Below are 18,205 nucleotides of genomic sequence, written 5' to 3' on the forward strand. Positions count from 1 at the left end.
GAGTTTCTTTACTTTGGTTATTAATTGATATACTTGGCTGCTCCCACATTAGGGGCATAAATATTCATAATTCTTAGGTATTCTTGTTGGATAGCACCTTTAAATATGATATAGTGTCCCTCTTCATCTCTTATTACAGTCTTTGGTATAAACTCTAATTTATCTGATATGATATGACATATCTGATTGCTACCCCAGCTTTCTTTTGAGGACCATTTGAATGGTAAATGGTTCTCCTCCCCTTCATTTTCAGTCTTGAGGTGTCCTTAGGTCTAAAATGAGTCTCAGCATATAGATGGATCTTGCTTTTTTATCCAGTCTGATACCCTCCATCTTTTGATGGGATCATTTAGTCCATTTATGTTCAGAGTAACTATTGAAAGATCTGAATTTAGTATCATAGTATTATCTATACAGTCCTTGTTTTAATGGATTGTTTCTTTGGGCTCCCTCTTTCTTTTACAGGGTCCCCCTTAATATTTCTTGCAGAGCCAGTTTGGTGGTCACATATTCTTTCAGTTTCTGTCTATCCTGGAAGCTCTTTATCTTTCCTTCTATTCTGATGACAGCCTCGCTGGATAAAGTATTCTTGGCTGCATGTTTTTCTTGTTTAGTACCCTGTATACATCCTGCCAGCCCTTTCTGGCCTGCCAGGTGTCTGTGGATAGGATAGGTCTGTTGTTAATCTGATATTTCTCCCCTTATAAGTTAAGAATCTCTTGTCTCAAGCTGCTTTTAGAATTCTCTCTTTATCTCTGAAATTTGCAAGTTTCACTATTAAATGTCAAGGTGTTGAATGGTTTTTGTTGATTGGAGTGGGGGATCCTCTCTATCTCTTGTATCTGAATGCCTGTTTCCTTCCCCAGATTAGGAAAGTTGTCAGCTAGGATTTGTTCAAATATACTTTGTGGTTCTCTCTCTCTCCCTCTCCCTCTCCCTCTCCCTCTCCCTCTCCCTCTCCCTCTTCTAGAATCCCAATAAGATGAATATTATTCCTTCTCAAGCCATCATTTTTCCCCCTAAGCCTTTCCTCATGGGCTCTGGTTTTTCTCTTTTTTCCCTCAGCTTCCTCCCTTTCCAGCAACTTGTCTTCTATGACACTCTCTCTCTTCCACCTCATTAACCCTAGCAGTTAGAGCATCCAGTTTAGAATGCATCTCAGTTAAAGTATTTTTAATTTTGGCCTGGTAGGTCTCAATTCTGTAACAAGAGAATCTCTAGGGTCCTTTATGCTTTTTTCCAGAGACACTAGTAATTTTATAATTGTACTTCTGAATTATATCTTTTACATGGTATTTAAATCTACATCCAGCAAGTCTGTGGCAGAGTATTACTTCTGGTTCTTTCTTTTGTGGTGAATTCTTCCTTCTAGTCATTTTGTGTCGTGTAGAGTGGCTGTATGAGTGAGCAGAGTACAAAATATCAACCACGACCTAAGTAAAATACATCCTAGACAATTCTGAAGAGGTCAGAGACCAGAAAATAAAAGAAAAGGAACAGAACAAAATAAAAGAACCACTAAAGTGAAAAACAATTTTTTTTAAAAAAAAAGTAAGAATAAAAAAACAAAAAACAAAGAAAAAAAAAGAAAAAAGGGGTGATGAGGAAGTTATGGTGGAGAGAGAATATAGTTCCACTGAGGGGACCTAGAGGGTGATCCTCTTGGTTCTGAGTGTATTTTGTTCTGTATGTTAGAAGATGCTCAATTCCAATTTATATAAACCAGGAAAACTTATATAGAGACCCAACATCAACCACAAAAACAGAAACAAGATAAAAGAGAGGCAGAATGGGAAGGAGGAGAGAATATAGTCTTACAGAATAAACCAACATGGTGTTCCACTTGGTTCTGGGTGTATTTTGGTCTGTGCGTTAGAAGGTACTAACTTCCACCATAATAAAACAAAACAAGACAGAAAAAACAAAAACCAAAAAAACAAAAACTCATAACTCATATATCTACCAAAATTAAATTGAATGCGTTGAAGGGAATCCTAAAATGAAGAATATATCTAAGACATGTAATTGTGGAAATAGGAAAGTCAAAAAGGAAAAGGCTTAAAAATGAAGAGTTGGTAAAATATTGTAGTTAAGGCAGGAAAAGAGAAAAAATACTGGAAATTTTTAACCTGAGAAATGAATTATAAGGAAAAAACCTCTAGTTCTGTATACTATATTCCCTCATTCCTGGAGCTTTCCAGGCTGTTTGGTCAGTAAACTTGCTCTTCCCCTGTTCTTCCAGCTGGTCTTCTGGGGAAGGGGCCTGCTGCATTGATTTTCAGGTCTCTGTGCCTGGGTAGAGATGCCTCACCCCTTGCCGGGTGGCCCTGCTCAGTATGAGCTGTTTATCCTGTGAGGTGTTTGTTCCCTAGAGGCCCTGCCTCTCCCAGGTGAAAGGCAAAAGGAAGAAAAAAATAAATGGTGGCAGCCAGATCTCCAGCTCTGGAGCAAGAGCTCCCCACGAGTACCAAACCGCAGTTTCCCAGTGCACTGGCCTAGATGCTCCTGGGGGCAAGCGCTGGGGCAGTGATCTGTAGGAACTGAAGGGTGCCTAGCATCAGGAGAGTTCTTGCTGTCCCGTGCCCTCCCGGGGTCTGTGTCTCCCAAAGGGAACAGAGGACAGCCATCTCCATCCATTGCTGGGTTCTAGGGTAAAGGGAGCTCCTGTGCTGGCCTGAGTAACTGGCTGGCTTCTCCCAAATGCCTCAGAGGGTTGCGGCATTCCAGCCCTTTACCGAGATCCTACCGTGGTTTGTGGAGCTTTCTCCTGGGTGCCCCCATCGTGAGGCTTCACTGCCCCTCCTGCAATTCTGCCCTATTACCCTACTGAGCACTTTTCAGTCAGGGAAGACTCAGGCACAGATTTCTAAAGTTCCCACTTGTCCAGGGCTTGGCTTTCATGCCTCAGTTTGCCCCTCCCCTGCCTTTTATCTTCTCCATCTTCTTGTCAGAAGCAATCACTTTTCTCTCCGTGGCATTTCAGCTGTTCACTCTTTATAGCTCAGGTTGAACTCAGGTGTGCAGGATGTTTTGCAAGTTATCTAGGTAAGTTTGTGGGACCAGAGGAATTGAGAACCCCTATCTTCCTCCATCTTGCCTCCTCCCATTTATTAGTACTGAAAAATGAAGTCAGACTGGCCATCTTAAGATTCCTTGACGGGAGAGGTTTTAATGGAGCAATAGAAATGAAGTGAAAGCCTGATTAGAGTGAGCCATGCAGAAAACAGGAAGGTAGGCAAGCCTTTTAGGTGGTCTTATATAAGGATATCGGATATATAAAGGATAACAGAATTAGAGCAAAAAATGGAGAGGGATGTGAAATCTGGGGAGGAAAAAATTTATGAAAAACTAGAGGTATTAATTACGGGGGCCAAGGCTTGTCAAAGAGGCCATAAAGGATAGGATCCAGTGTAAAGGTGGCAGAAGGTACATATAGACCATACCATAAAGGGAGGAAAGGCAAAGATTTATAGGTAGGTTCAAAGACTTAGGTGTCTAACTGAGATTATTCTTTCCAGTGTTATGAGAGATAAAGTCAATAGCTGAACATAGGAAAGAGGAGAGGATTTTGTAGGCTTGAAGAGTGAGGAGAATGAAACAGTAGTAGGAACACTGGATGGTACAAAGTCTATTTAAAATCTGTGCTCCATAAATTTGAGCTCATGTATTTTTCTCTGACAAGGTTCAGCTGCTCATATTGCCAGCGCAGAATAAATGGAGACTTGAGTTGAACTAGATAGAACTAACAGTTTGCCAGCTAAGCTTCTCAGAGGGACAGGAACATAAGGGAAGTGAAAATATATAAATTAGTGATTATGGTGATGAGCTGTGAAACCTAACCTGGGTAAGGAAGTGAAAGAATGAAGGGCTTAATGGTCAATGAAGAAATGGTAGGGCTAATGGATTGGAGATTCCAATGGAGCATTCTGCAGTAAGTGGGTGAGCCAAAAGGAGAGAAGATAGTCATCCAAAAGTCTGTATATTCTGGGGATTAGCCACTCTATTGATTAGTAACTTTAGATAGTGTTCTTTTCTTTCTATACTTTCCCTTAGGGAAATGAGGAGGCAGTGGTTATCATCAAGACAGTTCTCAAATTTGTATTCTGTAGCCCTGACCTCTTTGCTAAACCTCAGTTCTCCAGGTTCAGTGCCTGCAAATATTGCCTGGATGCTCTACCAGCACCTCATACTAATTATATTTAAACTCCTTTCAACACTATTTCATCCAAATTTACTTGTTCTGGACTATAGTTTTGTTTTGTTTTTACTCTTATTGCTGTCCTTGCCTCCAGTTTCAATCATTATCAAATAAGTTAGCTTAAATAATACTTATTGGATTGATTCTGCTGTGTTTATTACATTGTCATGACTTTAGTTTTAGTAACTACTCTTAATAGTTCCTCTTGATAATCATTTTTTTCTAATATAAGATTCATTTTCAAAATTATATTCTTAATAGCCTCAGCCTATCTCAATAGCTTTTTGGGTTACCATTTCTTTTAGAATAATGTCATTTATAGCATAGGCTCCAGTCTTCTTATCTATTCCCATGTCTATCACCTTTTCTTGGAATCTCCCAGGACCCATGAATTTGTTGGCCTTTCCAGTGCAATCCCATTTCCATATCTTGTTGCCTGAATTTCCCTCTTCCTGAGATACCTTCCCCTTATATCTGAATGTTAAAATCTTTTGGGCACAAACTTAAATACGACCTGCTCTATAAAATTTTTTACTTCATTCTAGGTGTTGAAAATAATTTTTCATTTCTCTAAACTTGTTAAATAACTCTCTGTATATCTGTCAGTCATAAAAGTCAGTCATTAATCTTTCTAGGCATCTAGTAGTATTAAAACTGTTTTTACATATATTTTATTTTGATCCTTACAATAACAAAAAGAGGCCTTTTTAAAAGATTTTATTTATTTAGTTGAGAGACAGAGACAGAAAAAATGTGTATGTGAGTGGGAAGATAGGCAGGGGGAGAGAGAGAATTTTAAGCAGACCCTATGCTGAACACAGAACCTGTCTTGGGGCTTGACACACAGTCCTGAGATCATGACCTCTTCTGAAATCAAGAGTTGGACACTCAACCGAGTGACCCAGGCACTCCAACATGAGGTCTTATTTACCACCATTTTAAAGATGTGGAAACTGAGAATGAGAAAATTATTTAAATTGCATATTAGTTACATAGTATTAATTGTATAGTAATTAAATTGTCACTGTCACTCTTGCCTTTGAATGACTTATATACCTATTTTTTTTTTTTTTTACTTGTTTCCATACTTTGTTCTTAATGCATTGGATCATGACTTTGTACATAATGGATAGTCTTACTTGAATGAATGAAAGACTGGATTCATGGAAGCAAAAGTGTTTTTCATAATTACTATTTGAGGGATATGTGTTTTAAAGTAATTTGGGTGCATATTAATAGCCTTTTGTTATGTTGTGACATTTAAGTCTGGCAGGAAGAAGAAGAAAGTCACCAAAGCTGAACGATTAAAGCAGCTACAAGAGGAGGAGGAAAGACGGCAAAAAGAGGAAGGTACAAAATACACAATGATACTATTTTCATATGCAGGGAATATAACAATAGGTTGATGTTTCTACATCCCAGGCAATATTTTTAAAAAGAATTTTCAAAACTCTTCCAATTTTTCAAATTTAATTTGTTTTATAATAGATATCTGCTGTTTAAAGGACACCCAGAAAGTTGTTAGTACATACCAATCATTTTCAGGTATATCTTGAAATAGAGTTGATAAAATACAGAATGCCCAGTTAAATTTGAATTTCAGATAAATAGTGGATAATTTGGGATAATTTGTCTCATGCAATGTGGAACCTACTTAAATAAAAAAAAAAAAAAGAAGCAATTCATTTATCTGAAATTCAAGTCAACTGAGCATCCTGTATTTTTATTTGCTAACTCTGGCAGCCCTATCTTGAAGCATTTGTATTTACTGATGAACTTAGGGGAAGTAGGCTAATTGTACATTAAGAATTCTGAAATTCAAATGCATTAAATATGGGAAATAGATACTAGCAAGAATTGTACACAGTAGCCTAAGTTCTTATAGTTTAATAATATTTATTTGCCAAATTTAAAGAGGATTTTCATTTGTAAAAAAAAAAGTCAATTAAAAATTTATAAAAACATCAGTATTTAAAATACTAAAAGGCAATTTAAAAAATCTGAATATTTCAAGTGGTTGTAACTTTTAGCATTAAGAATATTTATGGATTCAAATTCAGGTTTTAAAAGTCTGTCCTCAGGTTCCATGTTGATTTTTTATGTATAATTATTATAAACCCTTGTTAGGTGACTTGTGATAAGAATACAATCTCGGGATCTAGATCTTGGGGAAAGTTTTCTTGAATTAAACTCAATATTTTTCCACATGTATTCGTATTTTGTTTTTAATAGTGAAAGCAAGAGAAGATTAAGGTAATTGCTTCTGATGATGTAGACGTCATAAACTTACAGAAATCTGAAGATTTTACACATAAGAGATCTTAATTACTCATGATAGATCTGTCCTCTTTTATTGGTTATAATTATTATTGGATTTCTATAAACTTTTTGGGGAAGAGAAACATCATTATAGGGCTATTTTCTTGGCCGGAAAGTTTGAATCATGTTACTTTTCTTTCTTTTTTTTTTTTTTTAAAGACTATTTATTTTTTCATGAGAAACACAGAGAGAGAGGGGCAGAGACACAGGCAGAGGGAGAAGCAGGCTCCTCTTGAATAGAGAGAGCCCAATGCGGAACTCGATCCCAGACCTCTAGGATCATGCCCTGGGCTGAAGGCGGCGCTAAACCACTGAGCCACCTGGGCTGCCCTCATGTTACTTTTCTAAAGAAATCCAGTATTTGTCTTATTTCTACTCCATGACATGGGTTGTGACTTCTATAAAATATTCCACTATCCTTAAATCTTGAAAATATTTTACGTAAGTTTAAGGGCTTAAAAATAGATTGATTTAATCACTGAGAAAAAACTTTTTTTTGGTTCTTTAGAGGAAGCCCGTGTGAAATATGAAAAAGAAGAAATGGAAAGGCTTGAACTAGAACGGATTGAGAAAGAAAAATGGAATCAACTCGAATCAAAAGTATATAAACATTAGTATTGTTATCAATGAAGACAAAACTATATGGCTATCAGATCTGTAATGTCACTCCCCCATATCTATCACTAATGTTTAGGCCTATATAACCTGATTTAACTCATTTAATCCTACCAGAAAGTTAATGAAATTATTACCCACATTTCACAGATAAGGAAATTGAGGAATAGAGAAAGTAAGAGGCTAATAAGTTGCAGAGCCAGGATTTAGGCATAAATAGTCTTGCTTCAGAGTCCTTGCTTGTAAGCATTAAGTTACTTTTCTCAGTCTGTTTTGTAGATAATTGAACAGGAAACCCCCTCCCCTAAAATTCAAATTCTACCTCTCCTTTTCTAGTTTTACTTCTCTTTTTCACCAGAATTTTTCAGCTCTGTAGTTCTGAAATATTTTGATCAGAGGGCAACCTCATAAGTATTAAAAGTTGAAGACCCCCAAGGAGATTTGTTTATGTGGGTTATATCTATCAATGTTTACCATTTTAGAAACTCAGACTGAGAAATTTTAAAACATATTAACAGACAGTAAATATTGTTAAAGATAAACATTAATAAAAATAAATATATTAACATGTATTTATAAGAAAACAACTATGCATATTATATATAATGTATATTGAGTTATAATTGATATGTACCATTAGGTTCAGGTGTACAACATGGTGATCAATACTTGTATATATTGTGAAATGATTATTACAATAAGTCTAGCTAACATCCATCACGACACTTTATATATTTTTTAAATTTGGGAAATAAGTGGCATTGTTTATATTTTTAAAATCTCTTTGATGTCAGACTTAACAAAACACAGCTGGATTCTCATAACTACTTCAGGATTCTGTCTGTTTCAGTGTTTTTTGTTTTTTTTTTTAAAGAATTTATTTATTCATGAGAGACACACACACACAGAGAGGAGAGAGGCAGAGACACAGGCAGAGGGAGAAGCAGGCTCCATGCAGGGAGCTCAGCGTGGGACTGGATCCTGGGTCTTCAGGATCACACCCTGGGCCAAAGGCAAGCACTAAACTGCTGAGCCACCCAGGGGTCCCTCAATGTGTTGTTTTGATTGAAGTATATGAAGAAAATCTGGCCTCATAGATTCATAGTTGGAAAAAGGAATATTTAATAGCCTTTCAGATAATTGTGAATATTCTTTTTGATACTATACTAAAACTCAGTAAGTCATTGTTTTTCAATAAGGAATCTGAAGTCATATCAATGATGTTTTCATGCTCTGTTACACTAAAACATTGATTTATTTTACCCTTTAAATAGATTTATTTTACCATTTCTTTATCATGTATGATTTTGTAATATGTATTCATTGCTTGGAAAAATTTGGTTTACTGAATTATTTCGTTTTAAATGTTGATACAGGGCAGCCTGGGTGGCTCAGTGGTTTAGTGTTGCCTTCAGCCCAGGGCCTGATCCTGGAGACCCGGGATCGAGTCCCACATCGGGCTCCCTGTATGGAGCCTGCTTCTCCCTCTGCCTGTGTCTCTGCCTCTCTCTCTCTCTCTCTCTCTGTCTGTGTGTCTCATGAATAAATAAATAAAATCTTAAAAATAATAAAGATAAATGTTGACACATATTTATTATTATCAACAATCACATGCATTAATGTCATCTCTAATCAAATCAGAAAGGAGAAAATGTTAAGCTCACCATGGTAGATACAACTTTCTTAAGATGTGAAATTTTTTTAAAGATTCTCATTTATTTGAGAGAGAAAGAGAGAGTACAGAAGACAGCAGAGGTAGGGAGAGAGAGAATCTCAAGCAGGTTCCCTGCTGAGGGTGGAGCCCCACAATGTGGGGCCTGGGGCCTGATCCCATGACCCTGAGATCATGACCTGATCTCAACCTGAACTAACCCTGAGATCATGAACTGATCTCAACCTGAACTCAACTGACTGAGCCACCCATGCGCCCCTTTAAAATTTGAATTTAAAAAAAAAAAACCCAAATAAATAAATAAATAAATTTTTAAAAATTTGAATTTTTATTGGAAAACTTGAATTTTATCATTGGTAGTAAATACTTTTGTTTCCTGAAAGTGACATGTTTATTTCATTCATTTTTGAGAGTGTCTGCCAAAATACTCAAATAATTGCACAAGTATTTATTTCTCAAGACAGCCTTGTCTTTTGATACATTGCAGAAGTGCTTTATACATACTTCCCATTTTATCACACAGAATAACCAAAAGACATATACTGATGAGTTGACATTTAATAAAATTTATAATTTTTTATTTCATCAGGTCACTCTTATGTGAAACTGGCTGTTTACCACCCCTCTCCTCCAAAGAATGTGATCCCCTAATACAGCTTGTGCCTTGATTTGTGCTGAGGCAACAGCAATTTTATACCATTTTGCACCATTAGTACAAATGTATATGCTGCAAAAAAGGTGAATAGTGTTTTAGTGTTACTATGAAGACAGATTTGACCTCTCATATCCCTAAAGAGTCTTGGGGACCCGCCAGGAGTCGCAAACCAAACCACTGTTGCAGGTGAAACTTTTTGGAAATACCAGGTACATACAAGCTAACGTTAGTGTTCATTTTGAAACTAAGTATTTTACCAGTAAAGTTTAGATACTACCTGTGAAACATAAAGCTAAAATTGAAGAACTGGCCAATGTATCTATCCCCATGCAACAGGATCTAGAAAGGAGAAATGAAGAACTTGAAGAACTTTCTTTATTAGAGAGGTGTTTTCCTGAAGCAGAGAAATTGAAACAAGATACTAGATTGCTTTCTCAGGTAAGACTGATTTTTTTTTAAGTGAGCTAATACTTTTGTGCCACAAGAGGGAGTTATAATCTGATATTCTTTTCAGTCCTTCCCACACTAAGTTTGTGTGTAAAACATGTGTAATCTGACAAAGTTCTCATATTGCATGTAGCAAAGTAAATTCACCTAGCTTTGTAGAAAACTATTTGTCAATAATAAGACCCTTGAAATTTTTACATATTTTGACTCTGATTTAATTTTGTGGAATCCATACTGAGGAAATTAGTCTAAATTAAAATAGAAAACTGAATTTAGGGTAATCTAGTGTTGCTCAGAATAGCATAATTTGGAAATAATAAAGATTATCAGGAGTAAAAGGAAAAACTAATAATATGGCAAAAGATTGTGGTATAACTTTAAGCAAAAAAGGGTAAGTCCAAATGTAGAATTTGCATAGACTACAAAATGAATGGAAGAACTCACACTAAAATGCCAGTGGCATTTATAATTAGTAACAATTTGAGAAGTAGAAATTAGCCCATGTTGGCTGTTGTAAATATAGAAGTTATATGATTAGAGAAGAAAGCAAGACAAAACCGACTTATAAATACTGTTTTAAAAATATGACAGCTACTAGAATTGCTATTTATTTGAATTATGGAAGCTTTTAAATTATTTTGATGAAGAGAATTTTGTTATTTTAGAGATATTTAAAGTCAATGTTTTTTGCCTAAATTGGGAAAACTAGATTATGAGAACTGATACTTTGAAAAAAGTTACTGGGATCCCCGGGTGGCGCAGTGGTTTAGCGCCTGCCTTTGGCCCAGGGCGCGATCCTGGAGACCCAGGATCGAATCCCGCGTCGGGCTCCCAGTGCATGGAGCCTGTTTCTCCCTCTGTCTGTGTCTCTGCCTCTCTCTCTCTCTCTCTGTGACTATCATAAATAAAAAAAAAAAAAAAAAAAAGAAAAAAGTTACTTAATCTTTGAATTTTCATCAGTGTGAACTTTCAGACATTTTTATTCCACAGTGGAAACACTACATTCAGTGTGATGGGAGTCCTGATCCTTCAATAGCCCCAGAAATTAATACTTTCATTAGTCTATGGAAAGAAGAAACAAATGAGACCTTTGAGGAAGTGATTGCAAAGAGTAAACTAGTGCTAAATGTAGGTACTGGAATATTATTCTATTATTTTAAATTATTTAAATTACAAATTGTCTGATATTGACTTCAAAATAGAAATAAATTGAATAACTATGGTACTTGCCAATTAATAACACTACTACTTGCTTGGCTATGGAGAAAAAATATTTGCTAATCTTTTCATTTTCTTTTTTATTTTTACAACTTCTATTTTTATTTTTTATCTTTGCCACCTTAGATAAGGTCAGCATAACATAAATGTGAAACATTATGTGTGTTAATCCAAGCAGGAAAAAAAGTCAAGTTGTATCCATTTATTTAGATAACTTTGGGGGAAAAATGCATGATTTTATCCTGAGTTGAAATTTTTTACTATTCTGTGATTCACTACAGATGTTTTTCAATGATAACTATGTGCCAGGCACCTACTTTTTTAAGCATGAAAGTACAAAGATGAGTAAGAATATTGTACCTTGTATTTCTGCAAATAGGATGAATAGGCTACCCTGAGGAACTACCATTTTATGATGCACTTAAAAATGCTAAAAAAAACTTTTAAAAATGATATTTAAATTAATTGCGTAGGGATGTCTAGGTGGCTCAGTTGGTTAAGTGTCTGACTCTTGGTTTCATCTCAGGTTCTGATCGTAAGGATCATGAGATCAAGTCCTACATTGGGCTCTGTGCTCAGCAGGGAGTCTACTTGAAGATTCTCTCCCTCTGTCCCTTATACTACTTTCATGCTCTCACATGTTGTGTCTCTCTCTCTAAATTAGATAAATAAATCTTAAATAAATTGATTTCCTAGTTCAAAACCAAGTAAGGGAAAATCTTTGAGTCCATAAAACAATTAAGAAAAGTGGGCAAGTCTCAGGACGCCTGGGTGGCTCAGTGGTTGAGCATCTGCTTTGGGCTCAGGGCATGCTCCTGCAGTCCTAGGATCAAGTCCCACATTGGACTCCCTGCTTCTCCCTCTGCCTATGTCTCTCTCTCTCTCTCTGTGTGTGTGTGTGTCTCTCTCATGAATAAATACTCTGTGTATGTGTGTGTGTCTCTCATGAATAAATAAAATCTTAAAAAAAAAAAGTGAGCATGTCTCAAAGTCAGTGGCTTCCCAGAGAAGCCACATCCCCAGAGGCTCCTCTCTCTAGTAAGTCTTAGGTTAGCATTAGTTTCAAGGACCATCAGGAGGCAAAGTCTAGAGTACATAAAAGGTGGCAACTTGAATCAGAGATTCCTTATATGGCTGGGAGCCTCAAAAAGTTACTCTGGATAATAGGGGAAATGCCTATTCTGCAAAAAAAAAAAAAAAAAAAAAAAAAAAAAGGAAAAAGGATATGAACTTGTTTGGCTCATCTTTAGCTTAGAGAAGGGAAACAAAAAAAATAATTCTTAATCACAAGTGAATCAGAAGTTGGATTGGAAGAATGTACCAGAATATAGCACAGATATAAAGAGATGGAAAATATGAATGAGCAGTTAATGGACATGTATGATAGAGGAAAAGAGGCTAAAATACACTGAAAAGGAGTACCAGGAGGAGATGCAAAAGACTGAGGGAATGACAATATTCAAAGCGAAAATGGCTGACATTTTCCAGAATTGAGGAAGGATACAAACCCTCAGATTCAGGAAACCCAACAAATCCTAACTTAGATTGAATAGAAGAATCTACACTAGACTCACCTGTATCATTGTTGAAACGGGAAGGAATTCACTGCTCTTGGTCCTATTGTCCTCTAATGTTTTTTGTTACAATGCATCACCACGTTTTGTGTTTCTTGTCACTGTGGTTTACTCCACATTTACATGTTGTAAGATTGAGTAACTCCAGACTCTACCTAACATGCATTTGATCTGAACATGCTTGTGAGACCCATTTTACATATGAAGAGAGAGAAACTGTGACTTGAGTCAGAGATTTTTGATGGATCTTACTCTGACTTTCCAAAGGCTCCATGGAGCCTCCCATACACTGTGAGGCGGTCTTGCCATTGCACATCCTCTCTGCCAGGCTGTCATGGCATGATGCTGGTCTAGGGATCCAGTGCTCTGCAAAAGCCGAGAGAGAGGGGAAGTAGAAGAAGTAGTAGAGTTTATCAGTGATGAGCTGGAAATGACATCTTCCTATTATGAGAATGGGTTACAGAAGGAGAAAAAAATAGAGGAAAATGAGAAAAAGATAAGTAAAACAAAACAGGAGACAGAAGTGGGGGATGATTATAGCAATAGGAAACTAAAGCAGGCAGCACATGAGGAACAAATAATTGGATAGCAGTGATGCCATCCATGGCAAACACAGAGTTCCAAATGATCAAATTTATTCATTTGGCAAGTTCTTAACTAATACTATGCCAGGCTTTAGAAATAGCAACTTGCTGAATTCTTATAATAACCCTATAAGGTAGGCACCATTATTCCTATTTTACAAATGAAGAAGGCACAGTGATGCATAGAGGCACAAAGACATTACATACCTTGCCCAAGATCACACTACTAATAAGAAGTGGTTAGGATTGAAGCCTTGCATTTCTGACTTGAGTCCACACTGGCCTAGACCACTATGCTGCCTTTCTTAATTTAGAAATTGTTTAAGTATTATCTGTGTCAGTGTTCAAAACTAAATCTTGCCACTTACTTCTTGTTCCTTGATCATGCTGTGCCTCTGTTTCTCCCAACACTTTAAATATCTCCACTCTCTTCTTGCTTGTATGGTTTCTGAGATGTTAAATTCAATTCTTAATTTTGTTCCTCTAAAGGTAGGGCATTTTTATACTCTGGCTCCTGTAGGGATTTTTTCCGTATCTTTGATTTTCTGTGGTTTGAAAATGATATGCCTAAGTGTAGTTTTTTAGGGCACTTATCCTTGCTTGGTGTTCTTTGAGCTTCCTGAACCTGTGGTTTGGCATCTGATATTAACTTAGGAAATTCTGTTATTATTATTTCAAATATTTCTTCTGTTCCTTTCTCTCTTTTTTTCCTCCTTCTAGTATTCCCATTATGTGTATGTTACACCCTTTGTAGTTGTTCCACAGGCCTTGGATATTTTTGTCTGTTTTTTAAATTGTTTTTTTCAGGTTTTTGTTGTCTTTGCCATTTGGTTTTCAAGGATTCTATTGCTATGTCCTCTGACTCAGAGATTCTTTCTTCAGCTGAGTCCAGTCTACTAATAAGCCACCAAAGGCATGCCATCAAAGGCATTCCTATTACAGTATCCGATGATCTAACATTTCTATGTGGTTCTTTCTTAGGATTTCCATCTCTCTCCTTTACATTGCCCATCCATGTATGCTATCTATTTTATCCAGTAGAGCTCCTAGCATATTAATCATAGTTGTTTTAAATTCATGGTCTGGTAATTCCAACATCTCAGCCATGTGTGGTTCTGATGTTTGCTTTGTCTTTTCAAATTGTGGTTTTTGCCTTTTGGTATGGCTTATAATTTTCTCCTGATAGCTGGACATGATGTACCAGGTAAAAGGAGGTACTATAAATACTGTAATAATGTGACTGTGAGGTAAGGTAAGGGGAGGGGAAGAATCCTATAGTCCTGCAATTAGGCCTCAATCTTTTAGTAATCCTATGCCTGTGTCTCTGTACAGAGAACTTCACAAGTGTTTTTAATTTTTTTTAAAGGAATTAATTTTTTTTATAGATTTTCTTTATTTATTCATAAGAGACACAGAGAGAAAGGCACAGAGACACAGGCAGAGGGAGAAGCAGGTTCCATGCAAGGAGCCAGCTGTGGGACTCGATCCTGGGTCTCCAGGATCACACCCCGGGCTGCAGGTGGCGCTAAGCCGCTGCGCCACCGGGGCTGCCCGTGTTTTTAATTTTTTTTATTCCCTCTTAGGTGGAAGGGAATGGCTAGAGCCAGCTGGAGTTGTGTATTTTCTTTCCCCCAGGTGAGTTAGGCTCAGATAAAATTCCTGCAGATTAGGCTCTAATTAGTTCCCCCCAAGATTAGGCCTTGTTAAGAACAGAGTACTCTGGCATATTTCAAAATCATTCCTTTCCCCTTTCCTCTGCTAGAAGTAGGAGGGGATTTTACTCCTGTAGTTATTGTAAGAACCTGGTAGAGTTTTTGGAGGTCAATCTAACAATATTGTGGGCTCTTTTCCTTCCAGGACTGTGCTCTCCTGGAGTTTTTTTTTTTTTTTTTTTTTTTTTTATTTATGATAGTCACACACACACAGAGAGAGAGAGAGAGGCAGAGACATAGGCAGAGGGAGAAGCAGGCTCCATGCACCGGGAGCCCGATGTGGGATTCGATCCTGGGGTCTCCAGGATTGCGCCCTGGGCCAAAGGCAGGCGCTAAACCGCTGCGCCACCCAGGGATCCCTCTCCTGGAGTTTTTAATTCTCAAGAGTTGTCTACACTGAGCCTCCAATAATTTGTCATTTACAATTCAGTTTTTACCTCTCACTGGTTTCTGCAGTGGCTTTTGCTCCTAAGTATAGGTCCCTCCAATCTTGAGGGCAGGTGTTTGCCCTTTCTCCTTCCCTCTTGTGGATCAAAGAAGACTTGCTGATTTTTCAGTCTGTTGAGCTTTTTACTTGTTAGGATGGGTGGGATCTCCCAAACTCCTTACAGTTGAAACCTTGTTTTCCTTATCTATAAAAATAGACACAATAACAGTATCTAGCTCATAGAGTTACGATGAAGACAGAATGAATTAAAACATAAGCATTTAGAACAATTCTTGGCATATAGTAAGTGTAGGAGAGAAAATTCTCCTACCCTTCAAGGTCTTTCAGCTGGACTGAAAATTCAGTTCACATGAGACAGGTTAATGGGAGAAAAAAAGACAATTTTATTACATGCATATGGATATCCAATAATGAAATTGTGACCCAAAGAAATGACCAAGGCAGGCACATTTTAAGCAAAGAAACAATAGATTTGTGAGGAATTTACAAGATAAGGAAAAGAGGTGTTAGTGAACTTGAGTTAGTGAGGAATTCTAAGTGCAATTTGGGCTGAGGTAGTAGATTAGTAAAAATTCAATTCAAAATGTTAAATATTGTGTCTTTTTGGTGCATTTGAGGGTAGCCTGCCCTGGGCTCCTACATAAACATTCAATATATATTAGTAACTCTCTTCTTATCCTCTTGTTGTTATACTATTGTTGTTATACTATTATTTCTACTGTTCCATAGTCATAGGTATCCAGGCTGTCCCTGCTGTATTAACTTGCTAATGAAAATACTGTTACACATAGTTGGGAATTCTTACAATGGAGTTCCTGGAAGGAAATATTTTATTTTTCCATGATCTTAAATAATACAATAAATAAATAAAAGGTTTTTATCATGTTTTACTGATGATGTGTTTTTCAATTCAAAAGATAGAATATCCCCTTTTCACTTTTTCTTTGAGTAGTTTTCAAAAGATTAATTTATTTTTATAAAGTTTTTACTTTGTTTTTATTTTATAGTTAATTGAGAAATTGAAATTAATTTTATTGGAAACGCCACCATATTATTTGGAAGATAAAAATATAATACAATACCAAGGATCAGTTCTAGAAATGCAGGAGCTCCTTCATCTTAAGTTTAATATAGCCACAGAAATACTTCTCAGAGTAAGTGTTATTATTTTGCCTCTAAGTTATGATTAACTTTTTTTTTTGATTAACTTTTTTGACTGTTAAAATTTTATACTATATGATAAAAATCCAGTATATTTTTAATTAAAAGGCTAGGAAAAAGTCATATATTTATCCAGTTTAACAATCATAAATATTTCTAAAGAAAAAAAACATTGTTAGTATAGTTGAAGTCCAGTTTTTTTCTTTTTTCTTATTCTTGCTAAGGTTTACTAGGATCACTATGAAAATAAATTCACGAAACATTATATGTTAGACATTCACTACTCTAGGAAGTCAATTGATAAAGATCATAATTATTGGTAGTCAGTCACTCTATCTTTCTCAAATATCTTGTCACTAATAATAATATCCATATAACTGTAAAATCATTATTATACCTTAGAAAGTACTAATTCCATTATCTAATGTCCAGTTCATATTTAAATTTTGGCTAATATCCTATCCCATGAATGTCTTCTATGGCTATTTTTGTTTTATTTTGTTCTTTAAATCAGAAAACAACAAAGTTACACTTTTTTTGGGTGGGGGGCATATTTTATCTTTTGATTTATTTTGGTCTCTGTATAGCCTTAGTAGAATATGTTCTAAATACTGCAAAGAAGGATTCAACTTCTTTCTTACTAAATTTATTTTTAGTAGTAATATTCATAATGTAATTTTGGAACTATTTTGTTTATATTGTAAGAAAAGCAAGGAAATGTATTACAATTATTAGTAATTGAGATTATTTTAAGATAAAAAAGGATACAGTATGTAAAAGGAAAGGAGATTAGAAAAAATACTGTAATATTAAATTCAAAATGGAAAAATCAGTATGAACCAGGCTTCTTTTTAATTCATAAAATGGAATCAGATGTAATTGAGGTAGACAGCCAATTCCAGGCTGGGAGTAGGGAAAATGAAAGATGAAGGGAGTTATCTTGTGCTAAAAAGCAAATAAATGCTCAGATAGTAAATGGAGTCATATCCAAAGGGACCGAACCAGCTTAAAGGGGCTCCCACTGGTCAAATTTTGGAATAATTTGAATATCAGAAAGAATAATTGTAATTGATTATAGTACATTGAATAAAAATCCATAGATCTAAAGTGTACTCCAAAAAAGGAAGGGGGAAAAGAGGGTTGGGGGAAAGAATAGTTCTTTATTGAAGAATGCTGTCTGATAAATGTAGAAGGAATTGTCAGAAAATCACAATTTTTTAATCCTCAGTGTAATGAATGATAAGAATCACTTTCACTTAAATAATTAGGTGAAAAGTTGTTGAGGAACAATTACTTTTTAAAAACTACTAAACTGAAAATCAATGACTTTTTAAAACTTGGCAATAAATTCAATCTCCAATACTTCTAAGTTTTTATATTATGGCAACTAAATACATATAATATTGACTTAGTTAAGCCATTTAAGAGAGTTAATATGCATCAAGCTATATTAGTCTTTACTAAAACATTTTTAAGAACATCCACAAATTGTACTTGGTGTTGGACATCAAGTATTACTAATAAAACATGACTCATTTGGATTTCATAAACTGGATTTTTTTTTCTAAATTTGATAATATTCAGAAATAGACTAACATTTGC

General features: G+C 35.8%; 1 protein-coding gene across 12 annotated transcripts in view; it reads left to right on the forward strand.

The window, feature by feature from the left end:
• Positions 1 to 18,205, forward strand: part of DNAI7 (dynein axonemal intermediate chain 7) — a 65,778-nt gene that overhangs the window by 11,269 nt on the left and 36,304 nt on the right. For 7 of the 12 annotated variants that reach the window (XM_072798623.1, XM_072798624.1, XM_072798627.1 and 4 more), the window contains 5 exons: positions 5,464 to 5,548; positions 7,026 to 7,117; positions 9,796 to 9,897; positions 10,897 to 11,034; positions 16,450 to 16,596. In XM_072798623.1, coding sequence (XP_072654724.1) covers positions 5,464 to 5,548; positions 7,026 to 7,117; positions 9,796 to 9,897; positions 10,897 to 11,034; positions 16,450 to 16,596 — 564 coding nt within the window. The remainder of the gene's footprint in view (positions 1 to 5,463; positions 5,549 to 7,025; positions 7,118 to 9,795; positions 9,898 to 10,896; positions 11,035 to 16,449; positions 16,597 to 18,205) is intronic. The other 5 variants (XM_072798629.1, XM_072798625.1, XM_072798630.1 and 2 more) reach the window with 3 other exon arrangements.

This window comes from Canis lupus, chromosome 25 (genome assembly GCF_048164855.1).
Source record: "Canis lupus baileyi chromosome 25, mCanLup2.hap1, whole genome shotgun sequence".
In the NCBI taxonomy this organism is placed as follows: Eukaryota; Metazoa; Chordata; class Mammalia; order Carnivora; family Canidae; genus Canis; species Canis lupus.